Source organism: Pavona decussata, unplaced genomic scaffold (genome assembly GCF_977016875.1).
Source record: "Pavona decussata unplaced genomic scaffold, jaPavDecu1.1 SCAFFOLD_344, whole genome shotgun sequence".
NCBI classification, from domain to species: domain Eukaryota; kingdom Metazoa; phylum Cnidaria; class Anthozoa; order Scleractinia; family Agariciidae; genus Pavona; species Pavona decussata.
This window is the reverse complement of record NW_028145729.1, coordinates 378,591-404,709: the sequence shown is the minus strand read 5'-3', so window position 1 is coordinate 404,709 and position 26,119 is coordinate 378,591. Positions and strand designations below refer to the sequence as shown.

The window sequence follows — 26,119 nt, the reverse complement described above, 5'->3', positions numbered from 1 at the left end:
ATATGAAAACCACGCATTTAAGGCAGAAAAACAAGCAATCTGTGATTGCATAACCAAAATTTATTTGCATATTTACCGGTACGTATTGCAGGGGTTTGCATAATCTGCTTTTTAAGTCTTGAGGTCAATTAGAAACCCTGCATAATATTTGAAGATGGGATTTGAAAAACCGAAAAGGGTTATTTTTTTCTACTTTTGTGAAGAACTGTGGAACCTCTTTTCTGAAAAAAAAAAAAAAAAAAAGCTCTGTTTAGCTGCGGATGATTTTTTATTTTTTGTGCAGCAATTATGCTTTTTTTACTTTATTAAGATTTTTCAGTCAATAGTCCTTTAAATGAATAAAAATATACAATTTCTGGTCCATAGATGCATTGAGACAAAAAAAGTCGATGTCTCGGTTGAAAAAATGAATCACTCACTCACCCAGAATATTAAAACTATGATTTCAAGAATGCATCGGTTGAATTTTGGTCTCATGTCTTGTCAGAAAATAAAACTACTCCTTGTCGGCAAAGAGATCCGTAGCCAAAAACGCACTTTCTTTTGATCGGGCAAATTTAATATAAAAATAAAAAAAATAAAAATAAAATTGATAAACAGAAAATATTAAAGTCGATTTAATACGTACCAGTCGTTTCGCAAATGAAGTAATTTCTTTATTAATTTATCACACATGCTGTAGACTTGAAAATGGGCCTTTTCTTTCGGAACAATGGAATGAGACTTATTCGTTGATATTCAAAGAAGTGGAAGCCACTAAAACAATCCCATCAAAATCGGGAAATTGCGGTTTCTTTGAGGCAAACAAAGGCTCTTTGTTCGTGAAACTAAGCAATCGATAAATGTTTTATTGACAGGCATATCGAAATATATTTTCCGGTTTTTGTATCTGCAAAATGAACAAACCAATTAAATATGTTATCAACCTGCAAAATAGAGGAGCGCATGTCTATTATAAATGAATGTTGTCGCTGACAATCGATGACATAAACATTTTTTGTAGTTTTTGTTGCCGTCGCCATCATGTAAGCGTAAGGGTCCTTCACCAGTTTAAGCCTCAATATCAGTTTGTGTTTTCTCCTCACTATTTCTTGTATTCCTAATGATATTATTTGGGAGAATTTGTGTAAATGTCAAAATATGTTATGTTTGATGACTATTTCCTTTATTTTCATAACCAAAAAATGATCATTGTTAGGAGAAAATCGATGTGGTCATTATTGGGACAACTAGGACAGCGTCGCTAACGCAACCGTCACTTAGAAATGCACATTCATATTATAGAGCTGATCCACTTTGTGATCTTTCCAGCCCGTTCAACTTGTACAATGTGGCCAAATTATCTAGAAACGAATTTAGAAGCAAAGCTCTTCACGTCCATAAAGAAAATTAAAATTCACTGTCATATGCATCATGTTCTTTGCAAAGGACGTCAAAGTAACGCAGTAAAGTGTTAAAAACACACGTACAGAGTCATTGTCTCGCTCATTAAACCTTTCGTTTTCTGTCGTTCTTGTTGCTGTCATTTTCGGGTTTGCACGAGTCCCTACTGCAAAACACGTTACTTAAAACGTCAAGTAAACAAATCCCGGTCGAAATATAGTACATACAGCATAGCCACTTGCACTAAGTGAAAGCAACGCTAAGTAGCCTTCATTTGAACACTCACTCTTTAGAATTTGTTAACAACTCAGTAATTGGAGCCTCTTCTTACTGAATAACTTGCATTGGTATGGACAAAGAGACAGGAACAGCAGTGCTTCAAATTTTCATTGGAATGATGGTCACATATGAGGATTACATCCATCCAATCAAAGTTAGAACCACTTGTAATGCAAAAATTATTTCATAAACACCACGAGAAAGTACTTTCAAGGTGGTTTTTGGAATCTCACCTAAAGATCTAAAGTTGGGACTTACCTTAAAAATTTTCACAAATTAATAAGCAAAGAGAATTACGTCCGTTCCACCGCGACGCAAATCTTGCTGAAATTTTCTGCAGCCGCAAGTTTTGTGCGCACGAACTTAGCCTAGCAACAAGTTCTGCACAAGATTACATTACAACACAATGCAATACCTTTCCCGGACAAGAGCAAACGTGGTCGCACGTGCACATTGCATGCGTCTATGGCTGTCAGCCAATCACGGGCATACGCCTGCATGTACTCATCTGCATGTGATCTGCCGAGACAAAACGATAGAGCCAATTACAGCGCACGAAGCGTGCGACTTAACGCACGAACTTCTCTTAACTGGAATTCCTCATAAACAGCTGCTTCTCTGTCATTTAAAACAAACCACACACCTCTTCAACGTGTTTGCGATTAATTTCTGTTTATATTAAGTGACCAATGACTCGAGAGCCGAATCGTAATAAAAACTACAAGCGTAAACAAATTGGACGGATATCGTGTGTAATGAATTATTATATAATTATTGCAAGAGCTTCATTACTTACTTACGTATTACAGTTTTGCTTGGTTTTAAAGTTCCTCTCTCGCGGTGATATTTCATTTCTATTAACTCGTGTATTCAAAGCTGTTCTGAATTTAAACATTATAAATTGTGGTAATTCTGTTCACGCCTAGTACTGTTGCAATGCAATACAATCTCTACGTGTTAGGCTATTCATGTTTTCTCATGTTAATGCATGCTTGTTGCTTGAAATTTTTTCTTCTCAAATCCTACCTGTATATGATGGCGTAAAGTTCTGTACTCACATAATGTGCGCATGGAAACAAAAAATACTCAGATCTTAGAAATAGGGAGTGGCTAGGGCTTTTACCGAATGAAAAAGTTTTCAGCAAAACTCCAAGTAACTTTTCCAAATTCTAGTACACAGCTAACTGAAACGTAAAACTGATGGAACATTCTACATTATAATTATTACATTATACACAATAAAGCCTCTATATACTGGAAAGCAATTGTTTTCCTCAGAAACTCACTGAAATTTGATTCACATTGACGAAAATCATGTTCACGACGCTTTGACCATTGATCTATCTGTTTTTAAATATTTCATTCTACATGTTCTACGTGGTGAGTATTTGCCAGGGAGGGGAGGGTAGTCTAATAAAGAAGAGTGGCTTATTACAAAAGCTTACATTCAAACAGGGGGATTACTACAAACGGTAAACTTGATAGGAATCAGGATTGTAATAACATCTACTTGGCCTCCTGAGTCGGTTTTGTCTTATTGCAGCATTGATGTAGATCCAAGGAAATTATGCTACTCGTCTCCACCGAACTGTAATATTACAGATTCCTCCATTTCGAATTATTATCCGAAAATTTTGACCGTCTATTATTGGATAGTATTGCTGGAATGACGTTTCTTTATCTATTTGAACAAGGCCTCACAAGAAATTATTTAAGGAAGTTCTTTTGAAACTGTACTTCCCTCAATATTAAGATAGACTCAGTATAATTATTTTTGTCCTGTGTCCATGTATGTGTGCTTGTGTTATATAATGTATATTTATTATTCTTTCGCTCTCTTTTTCTTTTTGTCAGTTCTCCCCTACAAAAGCGATAATTTAACCCATCTTTGTTATTTTAAGGGAAATAGTTATTACTGTTCTAATGTATTATGTGAAGATGAATATAGATCACCGTAAGACTTATTATTAAAAACTGGATCATTGTATAATGCAATTCCAGGGACTTGATTGGCTTAGCGGCCATGATGTATGAGCCATTATACCATGCCCGAGAAATAGCGACATTAAATTGTCCTCTGGTTGTTCTTGCAAAGCGAAATCAGTAAGATTTAGCAATATTGCTTAATTGTTTTTAATAAAACAATCATTCCACACGCGCTTGTTGGATATGACATGATTATAGCAACTCGGCGCTTCGCACCTCGTTGGCTATCTATCATCTCATATCCAACGCGCACTCGTTGAATAATTGTTAAATAATATATACTACCCTAGCTTGCACTCCCGGCCCCAAACTACAATATGCTAGACCTATAAGGGACCCGCATACGAAATGTAATGTTTACCAAATCGAATTGGTCCAGCAAAGAGCGGCTCGATTTGTTTGGCAGGATTTTCCTTAATCCTCATCAATGTTGTTTATTCGACTACAAATGCTACAGTTTTTCTCTATCTGATTAAAAACCACTCTTTTTAACGCCTTCAGATTTCCACACAAGATTGGCTTCCGATGGTGTTGACGGAACTGCAGGTGTAAGAGTCTTGTTTGGATGTGTCAATGGGGAGGAACCGCAACGCAGTTTCCTCCGGAGCGTCTCAACACAGGTGTAAATGAAAAGAATAAGCCTGCTATGCGCTTTGTTTTTCTCTTTTTCTCTTTTAGGATACTTTTGGTATAATATCCGAGCATTGTAAAACACTCGTAGACCAAGCTGGCGCGTATTTAACATTCTTTGACAACAATTAATAGAAAAACAAAGCGGATAGATGCAAAAGCGGGCTAAGAAAAACCGATCGACAGTTTTGTATCTTTTTGTTAATTTAATCTACATTTTTAGTGCATTTTATTTAGTAATGGAGTAACTGAAAATTGGCTATGTAGCTTAGCATATACGCCACTTTAAATAATGCATGTGTCTATGTTTGTGTCTGTGTTTAAAGACGTATTATTAAATGAAGACTGTGGAATTGACATAATTACACTGTGGAGTTTCAAAGTCAATAGACTTTAAGTGTCTAATTTGAACATCGGTTTTCACATACTTTAAGTACAGTGGAAAATTCTCTTTCCTTTGAAAGTCATATTTAATGATTTCAATTGTCATATTTTAGTCACGCGGTTCAAGTTAGAGAATAAAGCTTGTTTTTCACTAGCGACGCAAACACAAGCGCAAGCATGAGAATGGTTATTTCATCGTGAAAACAGCCTCGACGCAAGCATAAGCACGGCTTTCCTTTGAAAGTCACATTTAATGATTTCAAATGTCACATTTTGGTCACGTGGTTTAGGTAAGAGAACTGATAGACAATAGAATCTTGCAATTTGCACAATCTTGTTGTTTTTTCGGTAAGTCAGGATTGACTTACTGTAACTTTTTCCTGTTTTTGAGGCTACTACATTCCAAGTGACTGAGACAGTGAGGCCCTTTAGCTTAAATGCTGGTTCCATACGTGAGTTTTCTTTAACATGTTTTAGACAAATTATACTTGCTTGTATGTAATGGCTGAACATGTTTTCGTCGAAGTTGTTTAAAAACTGGAACAACAGGTTTGGAACAAGGAGGCTTGTTAGGGATCGGATAAAGCCTGGTTCACACATGTGTGATAAGAGCAAGCACAAGTATCGGAAAAATTGTGTGTCAGTGAACCTGCGTGAGAAAGCAGTGCTTTTGATTTTCTTGTCCTTATTTCTTATTGGTTCTCACTAGTAACATAGATTAACAAACACAAAGCGATATGCACATGCGCAGTGCTCTTATGCTTATGCTTGTGCTTGTCTCATACCGGTCCACACACAATATTCCTTAAACCTGCTTTTCACTAGGACATAAGCATGTGAATAGGCAAAAACGCCGCTGCAAGCGACAACACCTTCGACATCACTAGCATAAGCACAGGAAGAACGAACACGTTCGTTCTTCTTGTTACTATGCTTATGTCGCAGTTTTCACTAAGGAGAACAGGGGCGACATAAACTCAAGCATAAGTCAGTCAACCATTTCGTCCGCCATCTTGCTTTGATTGAGGTGAGCTGGTATCGTGAAATTCCGCGGTCAAGAAATGTTTTTTTTTTGTTTGTTTTTAATTTATTTAGTGCACAAACAAATTACAACACACTAGAAGGTTTCTTCGCGTGCGTCTACCCTTATACTTATGTTCTTAGTTTCTTATCGTTATGCTTATGCTGATGTCCTAGTAAAATAAAAGGCTTAATTAATTTTATTCTTGTGCTTATCTCACACCGTTTCAGACGTGTGGCATAGGCACAAGCAAAATGCTTATGCTTGTGCCTATGCCACACCGGCTTACAGCTAGTTTTAGTTGTGCTTGTGGCCATCTAGGATTGGTTACCAACCACTGTTTGGGAAATGAGTGAGCGGGGGAAATAAAGCCTAATGGTTATCGCACAAGTGGGAACCCGGTTTAAACTTGACAAATTTTGTACACATGCGAAGATAAAACTTGCTAGAGCTAAAGGCAAACTTGTCAATGAAAACTACTCGTTTACAACAGCCTAGAGCTATTTTAATCACGTCAAATACTAGTAAGAAATGAGAATCAAATCTAACCTCTGTTGGATGAGGTTTGGGCCGCTCACTTCGAAGATTAAAATGTTGCAGTAGAACTCGAGATTTGTGCTCGCAAATTTGACGTCATTGCAAAACTCGTCAAAAATCGCGGCACACCCCCGTGTTTAATCAGTAACAAGCTGTAACGAGGAAAAACTTAAAAAGTAAAAGAAACAAAACAAAACAAACTGGAAAATATACAAACAAACAAAGGGGACGGCGGGAACAAAGAGACGGCTAGATAATGAGATGAATTTTCTAGCAGTGGGAGTTAAATTACACCACTTCTGCAACAAAATTAAAGAGTTTATTTTTGTACCTCATAATGCTTTCTTTCCAATAAACTTGCGGAAGTCCTCGTCATTGTGTGGTATTTCTTAATTTTCTGCTCATGCAGGTCGCAAACTAAAACACGCCGAGCCCCTATGCTGCTTCAGCTAATCGGCCGCACAAGCGTTCTTTGGGGACAATGTATCCTCCCTCTTTCAAATCCCCGAGGGATTACATTCCTCGTTTCTTCGTTTCCCGCTCGTGATTTGCCCGGAGGATCGGCGAGAGTGGCTATTCCTTTCCTTTTATGGATGCAATGGCTTTTGTGTTTATTTTTTTGCCAATCTTATTACCCCACAGGGATAATCAGAAGAGACATTTTTTTTTCTTTCATCTAAACAAATTAAATTTAACTTAGCTATTACATGAAGCCTTCGGCCCTCTACGGGAAGTCCCTAAACGGAGGTTAGTCTAATGTAGGTTTGACACGCAATCGTCTTTACAAGTAGTTTGAAAGCCAAAATAAGCTCGTCCATCAGGTCACAAACACACCCGAGGGTAGCAAAAGGTGACATATTGTCAAAATGGACGTCCAAGCAAGAAGCCAAAGGAGAAGCGCAATTCTGTATATTAACGAATGCCTCCCGCATTGATTCGCCTCCGGTGCTTCATAATGTTGGCACAGCAGGGGATCATTGACAGCTTTCCTGGTGAAAAATAGAACTGATCGCTAGTTGCCTTAATCTGCAGCGCCATGCATTACGTCGGTGATATTTCCTCAAGTGTAACGCAGTTCTGCTGAGATAAAATCGACACACTTGAAGCGCGCCGTTAAGGTTAGCATCAAAATTGAATTCAGTTCCAATTCCGTGCCGTTACAATGAAACAGAAAACTCGCGCCCACGCAGTTACTCGCGCGAGCGAGCTTTCCCGGCGCGCGCAAGCGCGCAACGTGGAATCTCGTGACATTGGCATTGACTTCCGAGGTTGTTTATTTGCTTTTGAAGGCAAATATTAAAGAGCAAAGGGTTGTCGTTTAATATTTCTCCATGCGTTCGCGCACTCCAATTGTCGCTCTAGGCGGCTATCTGAAAACGTATCAAATAAGCAATGTTTATATTTTCCTGCCGTTGTTTTGCTTCCTTTCCAAAATATTTCAAGGGTTTTCATTTCAGTTTCGTGCGTGTCAAGGATGATGTTGACATACGTAAGGGGGAAATCCCGGCCGATCTTACCTTATTAAAGTCAACACAGTTCCAAGGTTATCCCGCATTGTTTAAATATGTGTTTTCAAACGCCATACTTTTATTTGTCGTGAAAAAGTTAATAGAAAGTTAACAGACGTATCACATACGACATAATATGTATCAATGAAACTTGAAGATCTTGGGAATCTAAAGATCGAAAAAAAAAATCAAATTAACTAAATATTTCAGCCCTGTCTACAATATTAGAGAACGTGCATGCATTAAATTTAATCAGAAAAAAGGTCCCTAACGATTATGCTGCAGTTTTGTTATTTTAATTGCGTCAGAGTTAATTTAATAAGACGAAACGAAAAGAAACAAAACAATTATGAATATTTTACGTGTAAAAAGCGATTGACTCGGTTTGCTACGGGGTGTCTGTCACGAATAGCGGATTTGAAGGTTGGTAAATTTTATCGAATAACAATTTTGAGCTGTGATTTTCAATTTGAAGTTCAATATTTTTCAGTCATGTATAATCGCTTCAGTTGCAAAGCCGTTCACGAAGGAAATCGCAGAAATCGCTTAGATTCTAGAACTGCCGTTAAAAAAGGTCGCATTATTAAATGACCTGAAAATGTTGCCCGGTTTGGAAAACCGACGGAAGGTGAACCGAGGGAAATATTCAGCTTACCCTTTCTAGACGACATACGAAGTAAAGACATAAGCTATAAACAAAGGGGAAATGTAATAACAGCATTTTTGGCGATTGTTCACTAATTGTGTAAGCTCTACGTCATTCATTACGTTTTTGTCTGACCTTCGCTCGGCGGTGTAGCCACACCACGTAAAGCAAAACGGCAAAATTAACGGAAAATATATTGTCCTCCTGAAACGTGCCCTGTCAGAGAATAAAATATTCGTTGTATTTCACATTAACAACACTCATTTGCGGAGTAACCCCGTGAGAGGAAGAGGTTTCGGAGCGGCTCTCTCTAAATGTAAGTACTGAATTCGGAATATAATACTTAATCGAAGTAACTGTTGAAAATATAGTAACGGGAGCCAGGGAATTCATTTATATTTGTTTGCGTGGGCTTAAAATGACAGTTACAGTTACTGCAACAAGAGACATAACAACTGAGAAGAAAGGGGTGTAATTTATTTCAAGCCTTGACTTGCCTTTTAAGCGCTCATATACTGTATATAATCGTGCTAAACTAAATCAAAAATTTTTCCGGCAGGTTTCCTTTATTAGCGAACGACGCTACTTTCACGGTTAGTGTTAGGGCTATTTTTAGTAATGCTTTCTTCAGCTTCGAGATGAATTAAATATATGCAAAAAACAAGTCATGGTACGAATTTTAAAATTCAAAGCACGTTTTCGAAAAAAAAAGGAGGAAGAGAGACGAAATTAATCCGGAAAAATTGCTGTTGTTAATCTAAAATTTTAAAGGCAAATTGTGAATATACCAGGTGCTAGAGAAGAAATCTAAAATTCAATGCACGTTTTCGAAGAAGGTAATCGCATCATGCTTATGCTCTGAGAAAGCCCATCGAGACAAATTATTCTCCCCGGCTGGTGTAGCTAAAGGCTGGTTTCCATATGATCGCAGATCGCAGATCGCAATAAGGTCTGCGATCGTCTGCGATCATATGGAAACTACTTCTGCGATCGTCTGCGATCCTGCGATCGTGATCGCAGAAGATAGAACCATGCTCTATCTAAAGGCTGGTTTCCATATGATCGCGGATCGCAGATCGCAGATCGCAGATCGCAAACAATCGCAATTGATCGCAGGCGATCGCAGGAGATAGAACATGGTTCTATCTTCTGCGATCGTCTGCGATCACGATCGCAGGATCGCAGACGATCGCAGAAGTAGTTTCCATATGATCGCGGACGATCGCAGATCGCAGACGATCGCAGACCTTATTGCGATCTGCGATCTGCGATCCGCGATCATATGGAAACCAGCCTTTAGATAGCACATGGTTCTATCTTCTGCGATCGTCTGCGATCACGATCGCAGGATCGCAGACGATCGCAGACCTTATTGCGATCTGCGATCATATGGAAACCAGCCTTAAGTTTAAAAATCGCAAAAAATCAAAGTGATATGTTTAATAGGGCTTAATATGGTGAAGTGAACCAAGGGTTCAAGGTCGTGCCGAAGTTCACATCAAGTGTGTTATTTACCTTCAATTCAATAACCGATATCAAAATAATGTATTTCCGCTTTTGATACCTGATGCACGTAGCAGACCACTCTGTTGTCATGACAACTATAGTTTAACAATATTTGTTATGTCGTCCATTTTCATTTACCATGACAACAAGAGGAAACCACGTGCGCGCTTTCAGGTTAAGCAGATTACCGAAATACTTACCGATTAGATACCGAAGAACTACGAAGGTTTCCGAAGACGTGATTTAAACATAAATTTAGAACGGCCCTTTTATATAATTTTATGAATTCAGAGTTTATTAATCAATCTTTAACCAGAAAGCTCCTTCTCAAAGTTTACATTATGTATTATAATAATTATAGACTGTACAGTATTTGTAAATTATACGGCACTTTGTGTATGGAAAACAGTTTTGTTTTCCCGAGAGTCCTGATGTTCGTCTCGGGAAACATCAGGACTCGAGGGAAAACAAAACTAACTAGTTTCCCGAGGGACCATACATTAAGTGATGTGTTATATATTTAGAATTTCCCTTCAACAATCACAGCAAAACAAACAAACAAACAAACAAACAAACAAACAACTGAGAGGGCAACAACTGAGGAATTGTATCCCGGTCGGGATACATTTGTATTTGATCAGGGGCACGTGTCCAAGAATCAACCAATCACAGTGCTCGTTTTGTTGAGTGAAAGTTAAGGTGTATAACAATATTATTTAACTACACCGCATTCTGTTCGATTATAATCGGCAAAATGAATACGACTGACCGGCTGAATATGCCGCGAGATTTGTATAGTTAGTTGTTTGTACTGATAAAAAGCGGTTTCCTAAAGCGAGCGCGCTCGTCATGTTTCAGCTTTTTCTTCATAGTTTTCCTTGCTACTTATAAGAAAAGGTTAAGCCGGATAATTTCTTACTAGATGCGGTTTCGGTGTGTAGTGTCAATGTATATTTTCACTCTTTGTTTGTATTTTGTCTCGCCTACGTACTCGTCAAAATACACCACAAAACTAAACAGCAATACCACGCATTAATACTTCTTTTAAGATATATATCACTACAGAGCGACAATTCTCCAATCGACTATTTTCCTTAAGCAAACATCTCAGTCTATGGGAAGCCTTTTATAACGAGACCAGTCGCAGTGGCTATTGTTGAGCGTTCTTGATATAAATCGGCGAAAAATGTTCCTTAACGAGCTTTTTTTTTTTTTTTTTTTCATCATCTTCCCAAACGCACGAGTCCAGTCCTCCAGATTCTGGTTACTGATACGGACACTAAAGCCTGCAATAAGTTTCCGTATGAGCCGGGTGACCGCATAAGCGGGCTCTCGGAATAAACGTCACCTTAATGGCCTTGAGCATACAATTTATTACCAACAGAACTAAATCTTTCGATCTAACTCGTGACTGCACTGTACGGTAGCTTTAGGTTAAAATGAACGATGCCACACTCTCCGAGGAATGGGCACATCTCTCGCACTAACACACTTAACCAAAAACGCCAGGATTAACTTAGGTTGAGAGCGGGTCACGTGGCCCCCAGAAATACCCTTTGTCTGCATTTACCACGTGGCCGTTTGAGGCGGGCTGAAGAGAAATGGATTGTCCTTTGATGAAAACTGTCCCCAATAAACGGGTGTCCTAAATTATTGTTTACACTCTCTTTCATGGCTGTGCGCGGTCGACTTCAGTTTAAAACAGGATCATCTTCACGGTCATGATTTCAACCTTGACTGAAGTAGTAAGATGGGTTGAAAGTTTAGGCCTTATTATAGGTTAAAAGCTGATCGCATCGAAAGCACGTGTTTAAACAAACCTGCACTCTATTCGAGTTATACGCCATTTACCTCTCAAAGAATTTGAAGTGTATCACTTACTTTTTCGTGTAATTCTTGGGGTTATTTCCTGCCTATTCAGTTTGCCAGAAAAATGCTATAATGTTGTCCCTGTTTTCCCGGACCGAACTGTGGCCCTTTTAAACGGTAGTTTCTTTCTTCCCAATTTCTTTCGATCAGAGTTTCCGAGGAGGGTAATGCATTTTGAACAGATATTCGACCGAAACGAATCTTTAGATAGATACGCCTGGTTTCTCTGGGGTTTTAATAAAATTCGAAGCGAATAACTATGGTATGAATTTTACATGCAGTAGGTATAATTACTGTATTTTATACATCAACAAAGTATACTGTAACGCTTGGTGACCGCTCAGTCGAATCTGTAACCTTGAACCGTAGCCCGGCGAATGAAAAAGGGAGTTTTAGAGGCTACTACGTCACAAAACAATAGGATTTCATAAGTAAAACAAAGGCCCTGCACGTGTATTATAAGTACATTATTTCGCCGTACCAGGCCAATTAACAACATGAAATGACAAATTCGAGTTGAGCACACGACGGTAAATTTTCCATTCTCTGTCTCCGCTGAACTTGAACGTCGTTCCCACCCGTTCTGTTACTGGATAGTACGGCCACATTGTACAATTTGAACGAATTGGAATAATCGCCGGCGGAACAAGTACAAGTATTAAACGCGAACTTATATTTTCAAGCGACGTTTTCGTTGGCTATGTCGTCGTGCTTTATTAAAGTCACTATGTATTCGTGTTTGAACAACTTTCGTCTGAGTATAATAACAAAACTGACTATAAGCTTCGATTTTATCATAATTTTAATTCATAGTCAAATTCATTTTAATTGAATGTGTCCGACTGAATAAACGTGGCATATTGAGGCCTGTTTGTTATGTCTCCTTAACACAGCAACCCGACCCACGACTGTAAGTATGGTTGCCAACTCATGAGGTCATGTGATTTCCAGTTCTGTTCTGAATGAAAACAGTGTCGTTTTAATTGAAGTGATTAGAAATTAAAGGATGTGTCTATCGTAATTTGGTTCTTTCTTCGATACAAAAACATGCCATAGCCGACTGGTAGTTATCTAAACAATTCTCAGCTTATACATATCAAAGATTGATTACTTTCGAAAATATTTGTAATTTAGGATTCTTATTTTCAAAACTCCAACTGATACTGGGTTTTAAAGACTTTCGAAAACAAGGAAAACTCGGAATCTTGAAAAAAAAAGCTTTTAATGTTTAATCCTCGACAACTGAAGCTTTAGCGTTCGGATTGATCATAATCGCCTTTGTTTTGATCCATTTTTATTGATCAATGCAAACTTACCTCGAGGCAAAATGAAACCATCAGCCCTTTCTCACGAATAAAATCATGTGAAGAATATAAAGTGGTGTTTGTTTATGGTTAGGCTCCGTCTGTCCATATAAGGAACCTGTGTCACTTTCTGTTTAAAGTACTTATTATGCAAATAAAAGTCGGCAGAGGGAAGTCCCTTTCTAAATTATCAAGTTTGTTTCGGCGATAGCGGCTTACTTTCAAAAGAGGACAAATATTTTGCCTTTCCATTACCTTTAATTCTGCGCCCAACAGGGCAAAATAATTTGATTAGAAACGTACCCAGTGCAAGAAGTTTAGAAAACATAATTGTGCCTCATCTATTGCGGTTGCATTGTCTTTTAATCGCAAGCGACCGTTTGAAGCAAAACAGAGTCGAAGTTGTCTATTGTAGATGTTATCAAACGGCTGAGGAGTTTTGTTGATGGTATGGATCCAAGAAAATTTTTGAAGAGACTTGCTCGTGAGCTTGGTCTTCTACGGAACGATTCAACGACCACGAAACCCGCCGCAGAAAAAGTTTCGGAACCCGCTAATTTTGAACACCGAGTTCACGTTGCTTTGGACGAAGAAAACGGGAGATTTGTTGGTTTGCCGCCACAGTGGAAACAAGTCGTTGGAAAAAATAAATTGGATGAAGATTCAACTGATGAAAGAGCGCGTTTTGCTTCGCGGGGAAAATCGTTCACGCAAAGACGACGCCGAACACATGACGATAACGCACTGGATCGCGGTTTGTCACGAACAAACGCGGGGAATTTCGCAAGTTTTGCCGCCTCTTTGGAAACGCCGCGTTCTAGGGCAAGCGTTGCGGACAGCCAAGATTTAATCATTGAAAGATTGAAGCGAGAACTACGGGATTATAAGGCAAGAAATTCTGGTGCATTTGACGAATCGTTCGAAGATGTGTTCACCCAGAGCTCGTCAAACGAACCTATCTTTAATTCGACACAAAGTCTTAATATTGCGCGCCCGTATCGGGTTTCGCCTGGGAATCGCGGCGGAAGGTTTAATAGCACAATTGGAATACCACCAAGGATTGATTCTTACGAATTTGATGAAACGTTGGAAGATGATTTCGTTCCAAGTCAAAACGAGCGATATTCAACGAATAATGGAAATATTGCACAGTCATCACAAAGTTCACTGTCACCTTCGAAAAATCGAAACGCAAATGGCGATATTCCACGACAGTCTCCTACGAAGCTACAAAACGGAAACCCCAGGGTCTTAAGAAGATCCGAAAGTGAAGTTTAATGCCTAAAACATGGCAATACATGATTGTATTAGATCGGAGGCAATCTTGAACGACATGTCATGTCTCATATGGTAATTGCACCTGTAAATTTGGCTCGCTTTCCCGCGCACGACATCTTCAATGTTTATCTTTGGTTCAATATATTTCCTGCTCCAAAGAAGCAATTTTTACCGTGAAATTTGCTTGCATTCAAGCTTCAGTTGTTTATGTGCTATCGACTATGTGGTTGGTACACAAAGATCTTGCAGTTTTATAAAAAACCTCAAATTGCACAATGTATTTTAGCAAACTCATTTGTAATAGAAAATAACAATTTTATGCAAATGTGTTCTTACACGGTATGATTCATTTTCGTTCAGTTAAAATCATACATAACCTCTGTAGTCCCTCTACGATTTAAAAATAATCAACTATATCGCAATGATTTGACACCTATGAAGATGGAAACATTAGGTTTAAACTATAATTGTAGTAAACAAATTTTCGAACCCGACACCTGTAAGAGCAAGGTTTTTTTTTTAAACAATAAGCGTTGAGTAAACCACGCCGATTTGTCCAAAGATAAATAAGCGTAACATTTTATTTTTTAGCTTTCAGCTATTTAATTCGGATAACAGATATTGAGCCTATACGAATTTTTAGATCTAAAATTGTTGAATATTGTATGAGAAACCGTTGAATAATAACTAACTGATGAATGATATTTTAGTGGAATAAAAAATATAATGAACCTAAACAAATTCAACTTACTTCGAGGACGTGTCGTATTGTATCAGACTAAGGAACACTTTAAAAAATGTCTTGATTTTGAAGGCAAAATATATAAAGTCCATTTTGTAAAATATTAGCGAAAAAACACAAACAGCAATAAAGGAAAGTAAAACTTAATAGATTTAATTTGAATAATTTTAAATTCACAGACATACTCGACGAAAGTTAGAATCACCTTGCACGGTGTAACAAACAACACCACAGGATTTTATATTCAAAGTTAAAAGCACCCTGAGATTTTTTACTGCATTGCACAATAAACAGCACCACAGGAAAGTACTAATTGAATGACCACACTTAAGGATTTAATGCAAAGAGCCACTTTAGCTGTACTCGACAACAAACAGCGCCATAGAAAGGCACTCTTCTATAGCTTCATTAGCTGTTTTTCTTGAAGGGTCGAACTTTTGAATTTCAATCATCCACAGAAAGACATAACAACTGCTTTCACCAAATTAGCACAGACTATAATGAATATTAATATGACGAAAAGTGAAAAATTAAAGAAAAAGCTTAAAAGCTATTGTCGATAAACAAATATTGTTGAATCCAAATTAACACACCTGATTGCTAAGTACACAAATTGAGAGTGAAACAAGGTCTTTTTTGAAATGTCCTTTCAGTATTGTCAATGATGTTGTTTTCAATTTCTGGCACTAAATTCACTTTTGTTAAGGAGATGCAAATTTACCATTTATGTCTCGTAAAAGTGAATATCTTATTTGCAAAAACAAGACTTCTATTGTCGTTCTTTGAAATAACCATTAACAGCAACGCGGGAAGAAAAAAAAAAGACAGAAGCCGTACTTCTTCTCGAAAGCGCTAAGGTACTATATTTTAAATTAAATCAGTTTTATTTTATCGACCGTTCACGGTACTTGATTTTTTCTTAATGAGCGCTGATTTTCCATACATACTACATTAAAAATAGAACTGACTAGCCATGCTCTAGTAGTATTGATATCTTAACAAGAAGGCTGCAAATATAACTGATATATTTGAAATTTTACGCGTCTGGAAAAAGCATTGAGGAAGATTTCCGCCTTGCCCCATTAATAATGCATTTTGCGTCCCAAACTCTATATTCACGGCGCTTTCCGGTTGCTTGTTTTTGAAAGAGGATTCAAGTTTGACAGTGGTGTATGTATAATTAATGTATATACGAGGCTGCATGTGCCGAAATCTTTCCAAAGCATTTACCAATCAAGAACTGTTACTTCTTACGTTTGTACGCCAAAGAGTCGCTAATTTTATGGGTGAACGGCTGGAAAACGTGGATTTGAAGAAGTTTACAAAAAAAATTAAAATACCGTAGTTTAAAAAAGTCTCAGTAGACTCTAAAAATGTGTTCAATATAGGTCCGGCGTTAACGTTCCAATACTTAACAATTATTCCATGAGCGCGCGTTGGATATGAGATGATAGATAGCCAACGAGGCGCGTAGCGCCGAGTTGGCTATAATCATCTCATATACCATGGCTGCTAAGCCAATCCAATTCCTCGAATTGCATTATACAATGATTCAGTTTTTAATAATTATACTATAAAAAGTGTTAAATCATAGAATATAATTGTTTATAAGAGATGAAACTTGGAGGGAGTAAAATAGATGGACCAATGGCATTTATTTTCAGATCTAAAAGTATCTAATTCAGGAATTTTTTTTACTGTTGTTGTGCATTATTTTACAAATTTATCTCAAGCCTTAATCCATCTCATTCCTTAAATTTTTGAACTTGCTTTGAAAAACGAATTCATGGTAAAGAATGCAAGATACGACCTCGGTTAAAGAAAGCGCAACGTTCGTGGTATGTTTTAGCAGGCAAACAATATATGCACCGGTAAAATAATAGCACTCTCTTCCAAGCGGAAACAAAAGTGGAAAATATAAATTTAAAGACAGCAATATAAATTTAAGGGATCAATAGCCTCAAAAATTTGCCTTTTTCTGTGAGTAATATAAACTACAGTACAATTAATCAGACCAATTTCGATATAATAAAATTCGTACTTTGCTGCGAGGCTTTGGGGAATAAAACAACAGAAATTGCATTGAGGTTCAGAGATGAATAATTATTTTCTTTTGTATTATTCGCCTAAGCTTCGTAGCCAAGCTAGAATTTTAATACATTGAAATTGGTCTGTTGGGGGCAAATGTGGTTTTGCTAATTAGGGCCAAAATGATCTACATGATGTAATGACTAAATGCATCTAAGGGCTATATTGATTTCCAGGGTGAGCTAACTGTAACGGTTTCGGATAGAGCCGTTTTGCCACATATTGAGATTAAATTGGCTCCACTTAAGGTCGGATCATTTCTAGATACATCAAAACTAAATAGGCACTTTAAAAGGGGCATCATCACTTATGTCTTTAGTGTCACTTTGAAAAGCCAAAAAACATAGAGGCATTGATGTAAACGTCAAAATAATGGTACAATTTTGTCAACAATAACCCTATTAGTGAACTGAAACTAGTCTTCATTGTCTTTGGCTGCGGATGGCTAAGATGGAAACGGATTACAACTTGAAAAGATTGGCCATTTTTTTCAAGGTCCTCCTACGTATCTTGCAGAAATGGCTAAAAATTTATTATGCTTTAGTTTACTCTTGCTCGGAGAAATCATTTCACATTTTTGTCCCGGAGCTGTAACAGCAATCTCATGTTAGATAAGAAACTCTTTATCAAACATTTGAGCAGTTTTAAACAACATACAGCAAAAGCGCCATGACAGTGGCCCTTGAAGAGCTGAAGCAGGTCTTTTGAATTTACAGTGAAATGTTTGAAACACAGTCAAACAACCTCATATTAAGAAACTACTGCTAATAAACTTTCATTTAAGAACATCATCACACGGGTTATGATTTTTTCTTAGCCCGATCATCGCTTAAAAGTTTCACTATGGTAACCCGAGTCGATGCTTTGATTTGGCGGTGAAATGATGCTAGTTGAAGTAGAGGTAGAGAGTGGTTAGTCAGCCCCAATTAGGTACTATATGATTTGTGCAAGTTGGCGAGAAACTCGCGCGCGAGATCTGTGACAAAAGCAGGTGAATAGCAAGTACTACCCGAGAACGCGAAAAGCAATACCATTAACAAATCGATGGCAGTTTTCTATGGCCTATACTCTTACAGACCATAAAATGACCTCATAAGATGTTCAAAACTCAAGTGGAACCACTGCCAAGTTTTGAACATTTTATGGCGTCATTTTATGGTCTATAGGTATAGACCATAGAAAACTGTCGTCGATTTGTTTTTTTTTGTTTTTTTTTACAATAACATGGAAAAATTTCGAGCGGAATTGGCTTTATTTTCCGTTTTGAAAGTTCGCGCGTTACATGACAATAGACAATGGCTACAAGCAAATCAGCAGGCGGGAATTTTGACAGTTATCTTAAAAAGTGGTTTGGTATAAATACTTAAGATTTTACCAAATTTTGCCCAGTTGACCGCCCACAGCCTTTTCTGGAACGATTCAAAGAACAGAGTACGATTTCTCTGTCTCAGCAGGATAGCGATAACTTGTAATCTTTATTAAAATAGATGATAAGACGAAAGTATCTATACATCAGATTTTCCCTTCACCTTCTGTAGGCCAGTGTAGCTAGAATATTAGGCGGAAGTTTGCCTTACGTTCGCTGTCTAAATTTGCCGAACAGCATAGACCAATTGGAAATTAGCATTTGCAAGCTGCGAATTAAACTGACCAAAATGCTGTGTCTTTGATTTACATCATTCAGGTGCCAAATTTTAAGATAGTGTCCTGCTTCAACTGCAAATCAAACCGGTAAATCAAGCTTTACGTAAACAAGTTTTTCCAGTCCACAGAGCCGCCTTTTCTTGAGTTCTTACGGACCTTGACTTCTGCTCGCTTGACAAACACGTGAATCTTACATTTGGCCGTATGACCCTGACCCTTGATCAACAAGCCATATATGTCAACTGGAACAGACTCACATTGCTCTATTGGCGCCAAAATGCATCTCTGAGTCATATAATTATCGATTGCGGCATTGGATTCAAGACGTAAACACCGGGTCTTGGTCATTTTGAAGGCATATTTTCATTTTCTGTTTTTTGAATAAAATAACAAGGATCTCGTCAGCGCAAATCATCCCGATACGCCAATTTGCTACTTCATGTAATCGTCATAGGAAGTTCATGCATTATTAAATAAGGAAAAGTTGTAAACAAGTGATGCACGTGGTATAAACGCGTGCGTGCAATTACAGTTTGTCAATTACATAACAGAAATGAGAACTTTCAAAAAGAAATTATTAAAAAGGCCTTTTTAGTGAAACTTATAGTTAACCAACTTGCGGTCATTTGCAACCGCAGAAAAACAACTGATGCCAGCGTAACTATAAGCCTGCGGGGTTTATCAAGGCGGCGAGCGAGACAATTGATAAGGAATTAAAAACAGCCAAGCGTCAAAAGCAAATATGCCTTTTGTCACAAGCTCAACACGTGATTAGAAGGCAAAGCTACACTTTGTCTCATTCGCAATTTTTAATTTTTGCAGGTTGTTTGCCAATGCCGTTTTTACTCAGCTCTGGACAAATGCACTACTCTCGAAGCAATTTAATGCCTTAAATCTTCGTTATCAGTGGCTACTTCTTGGAACTTCACCGCAAAGTGTTACAGCGAAGTCGAGAATAGAATCAGGTAAAATTGCCGCTATTTATAAAGCTGGATGTGCAATGACAGTAGTTGTTTACCAAAATGATTTGACACATATATGGTGCAAAAGAAGAGAAAAAAACGAATATTAACACAAAGAATACTTGTCGTTGAAAACAATATTCACGGTCTTATGTGAAAAACTTGCTAAAGTGGCAGACAGCGTGGGTGGAGGTGTATTTTCTAACAGTTATCGATTTAAGGTAATTGTTTATTTTCGCCTTTTTTTACATGTTTTTAAGTCGTTGTTACGTAACTTTTCAGGCGAGCACAAAAACACGGTTTTTGTAGTAAAGAAAAAAGCTCTACGACATTTACTGGAAACACATTTGCCCCTGGTTCAAATTTCACCCTAAATCACATATTTCAATGCGTAGCAAACTGAAATATTCAGTTGCTTTATTTATTTGCTCACATGATCGACCTTCCGCAAGTTTCAATTAATTGCATAACTTAATGCGAGATGTGAGCTCCCACATTTAAGGGAACCCTAGCTTTCAAACAAACCGAATTGGCTATATAGGAAACTTCCCTTTTGGATTAATATGGTAGTTAATATTACACGTTTAACTTTTGATAAAAACATAATTATGAATGGGTACAAAGTGTATAGCAGCTGAAAGTATCAACGTTTCATTCAATGATAAAAACATAATAACAATGACGTAAAGAGATAAAATCAATTCCAGTATTTTTCCGCCATTAGGAGATTCAGTCACATGATTCGTATGTCTAGCTTGGAGAACTGAGGTGTATTATAGGCAACAACGGGCTGGAAAAGGAGTTTGTTTCTTGAAATTTCTTCTTCCAAAGAACAAATTCAAAATAAAACTTAGAAGATGCGGAAATAGGCCGACTCAAATTGACGTAATTGCATTTTTGGTTTTAATATCTGCGAGTCAGGATTTAATCCGACCTTCCTTCCGTTACCCTCTTGTTAATATTCGGTTATAGTAATCTTTCGCTGCAGTTTATAGTTGTTTGATCAGATGATCGCAGAGGTTCTTTTCGGTGAAATATCTGCTCGGAGGGGCGTAATCGTCTCAGAATGTGTCCATTTTCCCGTGGTTGGCACCGGTTGCATGTGTTTTATTCACGTTCTGGTTGGTTCATGGGTTGTATGCGTTTGTTAAGCCTGGTTTACACGTAGGACACAAGCACAAGAGAAAAGAAATCGTTCCATTGTCTTGAGCTCATGCTTATGCTTGCGTCGTTGCGTTGTACGTGTGAACAGGGACGACGCAAGCATAAGCACAAGCGCAAGCATAAGGCGCTTATGCTTGCGCCGCATCGGTTTTACACGTAGGTTTCTTGTGCTTATAATTGTGTTTATGCTTCTGCTTGTGTCGTACGTGTAAAACCAGGCGTTATGACTATCAAGAGAGATTGCTTTTGATTTCGTTTGACAACGACACTCAATTGAAAACCACCTAAGAATTTTTAATTACTTTCAGAAGTCCTATTTGCTGTCCCACATGGATAGGGACCGGTCTAGCTTTGTTTTGGCTGGGGTTATATAGTTATATAGCTCTATAGTTTTATAGCATGCATAGTTATATAGTTACATAGCATGCATAGAGCTGACTATCAAAATTGTTGCTATTTATAAAGCTGGACATGCAATAACAGTAGTTGTTTACCAAAATGATTTGACGCATATATGGTGCAAAAAAAGAGAAGAAACGAATTTTAACACAAAGAAGACTTGTCGTTGAAAACAATATTCACGGTCTAATGTAGAAAACTTGCTAAAGTGGCAGACAGCGTGGGTGGAGGTGTATTTTATAACAGTTATCAAATTCAAGTAATTGTTTATTTTCGCCTTTTTTTACATGTTTTTAAGTCGTTGTTACGTAACTTTTCAGGCGAGCACAAAAACACGGTTTTTGTAGTAAAGAAAAAAGCTCTACGACATTTACTGGAAACACATTTGCCCCTGGTTCAAATTTCACCCTAAATCACATATTTCAATGCGTAGCAAACTGAAATATTCAGTTGCTTTATTTATTTGCTCACATGATCGACCTTCCGCAAGTTTCAATTAATTGCATAACTTAATGCGAGATGTGAGCTCCCACATTTAAGGGAACCCTAGCTTTCAAACAAACCGAATTGGCTATATAGGAAACTTCCCTTACTTGGAGAAATATGGCAGTTAATATGGCACGTTTAATTTCTCATGAAAACATTATTATGAATGGGTACAAAGTGTATAGCAGCTGAAAGTATCAACGTTTCATTCAATGATAAAAACATAATAACAATGACGTAAAGAGATAAAATCAAGTCCAGTATTTTTCCGCCATTAGGAGATTCAGTCACATGATTCGTATGTCTAGCTTGGAGAACTGAGGTGTATTATAGGCAACAACGGGCTGGAAAAGGAGTTTGCTTCTTGAAATTTCTTCTTCCAAACAACAAATTCAAAATAAAATACGCCGAAAATACGCCGACTCAAATTGACGTAATTGCATTTTTGGTTTTATATCTGAGCTTGTCAGGATTTGCGGAACGTTACCTTCTCATTAACATTCGGTAAAAGTAATCTCTCGCTGCAGTTTATAGTTGTTTGATCAGGTGCTCGCAACGGTTCTTTTTTTTTTTGTTGGATATCTGCTCGGTGAGATGTAATCGTCGCAGAAATGCGTCCATCCTCTCGTGGTTGGCACCGGTTGCATGTATTTTATTCACGTTCTGATTGGTTCATGGGTTGTGTGCGTTTGTTATGACTAACTGGACTGATCGCTTTGGTTTTCGTTTGACGCGGACACTCGATTGAAAACCACCTGCAAGCTAAGATTATTAAAATTTTCCCGTACTTTCAGAAGTCGTATTTGCTGTCCCACATGCGTAGGGACCGGTCTAGCTTTGTTTTGGCTGGGGTGTGTAGTTATATAGCATGCAACTAAAATGCTATTAAGCGCATGATAAACAGACATTCAGTTGGAAAATTAAATGCTTAAAATGGCAGTTGCAGCTTTGTTTAAAATGTCTGCAACATCCAATGAATTTTGTAATTTCCATTTTGTTTCGTTCTCCGCTTTTTCCGTTTATGAAGTCATGATATTTTGCTTTAACTTACACTGAACAAATTACCACCCTATCTGAAGATGGGAATTAATTTGCACTACTTTTTTCTTCTTGACGTTTTCAGGAAGACACGATGCTAAGTCAAGGACACCTTCATCTTATAATGCCCATTGCAAGCACTGCGTTAGTGACATCCTTAGCATCCCAGTCATTGGAATCTATTGCAACATTTAACTATAACTTCAGCTTTGTTATTTCATCAGTAACAATAGTCGACATCGGAACCCAGTTAAAGAGTATGGGAGATACCCTGGACACCTCACGGGACAGGAATCTGGCGAGGTTTAAATCTCGCATGCTTCTCACGTGGTGTATTCGTGCTTTGCGAGTGATGTACGAAGCTGTTGCGTAAACTGACAGATTTTCTCTCGAACGGAAAACGTTTGGAAACTTCAGCCGCAGTGAATGTTGATGATAATGTGGCAAGCGGGATAAGCCCAAAACAGTTCAAATTCTGAGAAGTGACAATTTGAAGATCCAGTCTGTGGATATCCGACTAAATTCGAAGATGGAAGACTGAAGACTTTGCTTGTTGTAAGCAGAGTCATTAAGAAGGGGAGTTTTGGAACAAGATGACCGAAGGTTCACTTGGTACATTATTAGAGAGTGAGTGAGCCTAGCGAATAGTGTTATTTTCATAAGATGTTTTCATTCTCACGAAAGGTGGAGACCGGCAAGGAACTCTTTACTGAAGTACCACTTCCCTTTTATGAGGTTTGTCTCATTTATCTCGACAACGAGCGCCGCTTTGCACTTCTGCTCTTACAAAACACAGCGCAGTTTTCTGTAAATCACTTTCTTGCCGTCGTCTCGCAAAGGTAGTCCGTGTTCTAAAGCCCCCTCCCCATATTAAAGGAGGCATGCTCGGTCTTATGATACTGTTTTGCTAGAAACCGAAGCTACACCACAAAGGTATTACAACCAGCTCACCAAACCACAACGGTGACGGCAACGCGAACGTCAAAGAAAAATAATTTGTACAAAGCAATAGTCTTGTGTGTGTGTGTTAGAAACAATTATTTTGCTACATGTCTGAGTCTTCGTTGTAACTCTGCATGCCTCAAAGCCACAACGCGGAACTACTATTTTCAAGGTTTTATGAAATAACATGAACACCTGTGCACGGTGGCGAGTAATCGTTTCTCTGTCAAGTCAAGAACATTGCCTCTAAGAATTCAGCTCCTCAATAATTCGGAAACATTCTAAAATTAAATGCCTTGGACTAATCACGTGGTTCCAGTAAGTTATATAATGAGCCTCGAATTCACTCCCAGGCTCTCGATGGCGTTTGCCTTGGGTTGCCGTTGTGGTTACCTGCCCCTTTAAAGGGGAAGTATCACGCGAATTTGATGTCATTTAAAAATCGAGAAATGTTTGTCTGTCAACAGAAACATAAAATATCTGTGTAGTTTTGTTATTAATTATCACCCCAGTGCAATAAAACTGCCAATTACTGCCTCTGGCTAGAGACAGAGTAGGTCGGAATGGAATGAAACTTGAAAAATGTTAGGCTAATGTTTTTCAAATGCAAGTTCTCGCATTTTTGTTTTCAAAATGCGCTAGGACAGATCACGAGCTGTTCTTTTCAAGAATTGAGTTGATCTCGTTCTGAACTGAATTGTTTTGTAGCTATGTGAAGGTGTTAGTTCATCATTATTAACCAAACAGGTCAAAAAAAAAAAAAAAAACTATGAGACTTCCCTTTTAAGTTCCAATATCAAAGTCCATATTCTTCAGACTGTTCTGGCATACCTTTCGTAGAGTCTATTTGGGAGAGTATATTTAAGCATGATGAGCCCTTTACACTTAACAATTATTCCACGAGCGTGCGTTGGATATGAGAAAATAGATAGCCAACGACGCGCGTAGCGCCGAGTTGGCTATAATCATACCATATCCAGCAAGCGCGAGTGGAATAATTGTTTTATTCAAAACATCCAAGAAATATAGCTAGATGTTGCTGATTCGCTTGGTTAGAACAACCAGAAGACACACTAATGGTCGCTATTTCTTGGTCATGGTATAATTAACAAATCGACGTCAGTTATCTATGGTCTATACTCTTTTATATAATAAGCTGAATTCTACATGCATTTTGATTGGTTCTTACTTATGGTCTATTGGAGGACAGACGCATAGACGACGTCACCATTACTGAACAACTTCTGCTTCTTTATTATATAAAAGAAATAGATTTCATGCTGCCGTGCGTCTGTTCAGTAATAGATCACAGAAGAGTCAAATGTGGTAAGAACACTTTTTTGTTCTTACCACATTTCGACGTCATCTGTGATCTATTACGGAACAGACGCACGGCAACATGGAATCTATTTGTTAAATAGGCCATAAAATGACGTCAATAACTGTTCACAACTCAAGTGGAACGAGTGGTTTCACTGCCAAGTTTTGAACACTTTATGGCCGTCATTTTATGGTTCATAAGAGTATAGACCGTAGAAAACAGCCGTCGATTTGTTTTTTTACAATAACATAGAAAAAGTACGAGCGGAATTGGCTTTATTTTTCGATTGGCAAAGCGCGTGCGTTGGATCTGACGTCTGTATTTTTACAATAGCTACGAGCCAAGCAGCGCGCAAGAGTTTTGACAGTTGCAAAATGATGCATAACACACAATGACAAAACAGTTTAGAGTCGGTTATTTCGAAGTGCCTTTCTTCTTCAAGAGAAGCATGCACAATACAAGACTGTAAAAATGAAATAAAATTAACTGAAATTAGCATATTTGATAACTTTTTTTGTAAATAAAAAAAGAAATAAAATAATAAAATGAGCAAGACATTTAAAAATACCCCAGAATTTATGAATTTGTACACCGGCTATCGAAATCTCGTTTTCTGCGATTGCTACTTGTATATTGTGCATTTACGGTGAATGATTATAAGACTTTAGTTTATACTTTACTCGGATCTTAAAACTAACATGGGTCTCGACGTACGTGACAAGCCATTATCTGTAACCCCTGGCTACAGTGGCATTCAGCGTTGCCCCGTACTTTCTCGAACAGTTTTCAAGTTCCCTCCGAGGGGGCAAAGTAGCGACAAAGCGTGAATTGGAAAGAATTGTAAATAATAAAAACCACCCAAATCAAATTTTCACTACAAAGCCAAATACTGACAGCTATAACCTGAGATCAACACCAGGACCAGTAGCAATACCAAGGTCAAGAACCAAAAGCCATGCGAACTCTTTTATGGCGCGGGCAGCAAGGCTCTTTGTTTATTAT

General features: G+C 37.9%; 2 protein-coding genes and 1 long non-coding RNA gene across 8 annotated transcripts in view; 2 read left to right on the top strand and 1 right to left on the bottom strand.

Annotated features, from left to right (window-relative positions):
* Positions 1 to 23,312, top strand: part of LOC146453221 (uncharacterized) — a 33,498-nt gene extending 10,186 nt beyond the window's left edge. For 2 of the 6 annotated variants that reach the window (XM_085096846.1, XM_085096847.1), the window contains 3 exons: positions 4,150 to 4,268; positions 19,628 to 19,770; positions 22,940 to 23,312. In XM_085096846.1, coding sequence (XP_084952972.1) covers positions 4,222 to 4,268; positions 19,628 to 19,770; positions 22,940 to 23,049 — 300 coding nt within the window. In that variant the 5' untranslated portion in view covers positions 4,150 to 4,221 and the 3' untranslated portion in view covers positions 23,050 to 23,312. Of the gene's footprint in view, positions 1 to 4,149; positions 4,269 to 7,511; positions 8,152 to 8,224; positions 8,691 to 19,627; positions 19,771 to 22,610; positions 22,668 to 22,939 lie in introns of those variants that run through there. The other 4 variants (XM_085096843.1, XM_085096845.1, XM_085096844.1 and 1 more) reach the window with 4 other exon arrangements.
* Positions 11,339 to 16,477, top strand: LOC146453222 (uncharacterized). Its single transcript, XM_085096906.1, has one exon. It carries the CDS (start codon positions 13,504 to 13,506, stop codon positions 14,329 to 14,331), a length of 828 nt encoding a protein of 275 aa, XP_084953032.1. The 5' UTR covers positions 11,339 to 13,503; the 3' UTR covers positions 14,332 to 16,477.
* Positions 23,313 to 24,403: 1,091 nt separating the features above from the next.
* LOC146453220 (uncharacterized) lies at positions 24,404 to 25,760 on the bottom strand. The gene is made up of 2 exons (XR_014859548.1): positions 24,615 to 25,760; positions 24,404 to 24,488 (listed from the first exon to the last, which is right to left on the bottom strand). It is a non-coding gene; the product is annotated as an uncharacterized LOC146453220 (long non-coding RNA).
* Positions 25,761 to 26,119: the final 359 nt, after the last annotated feature.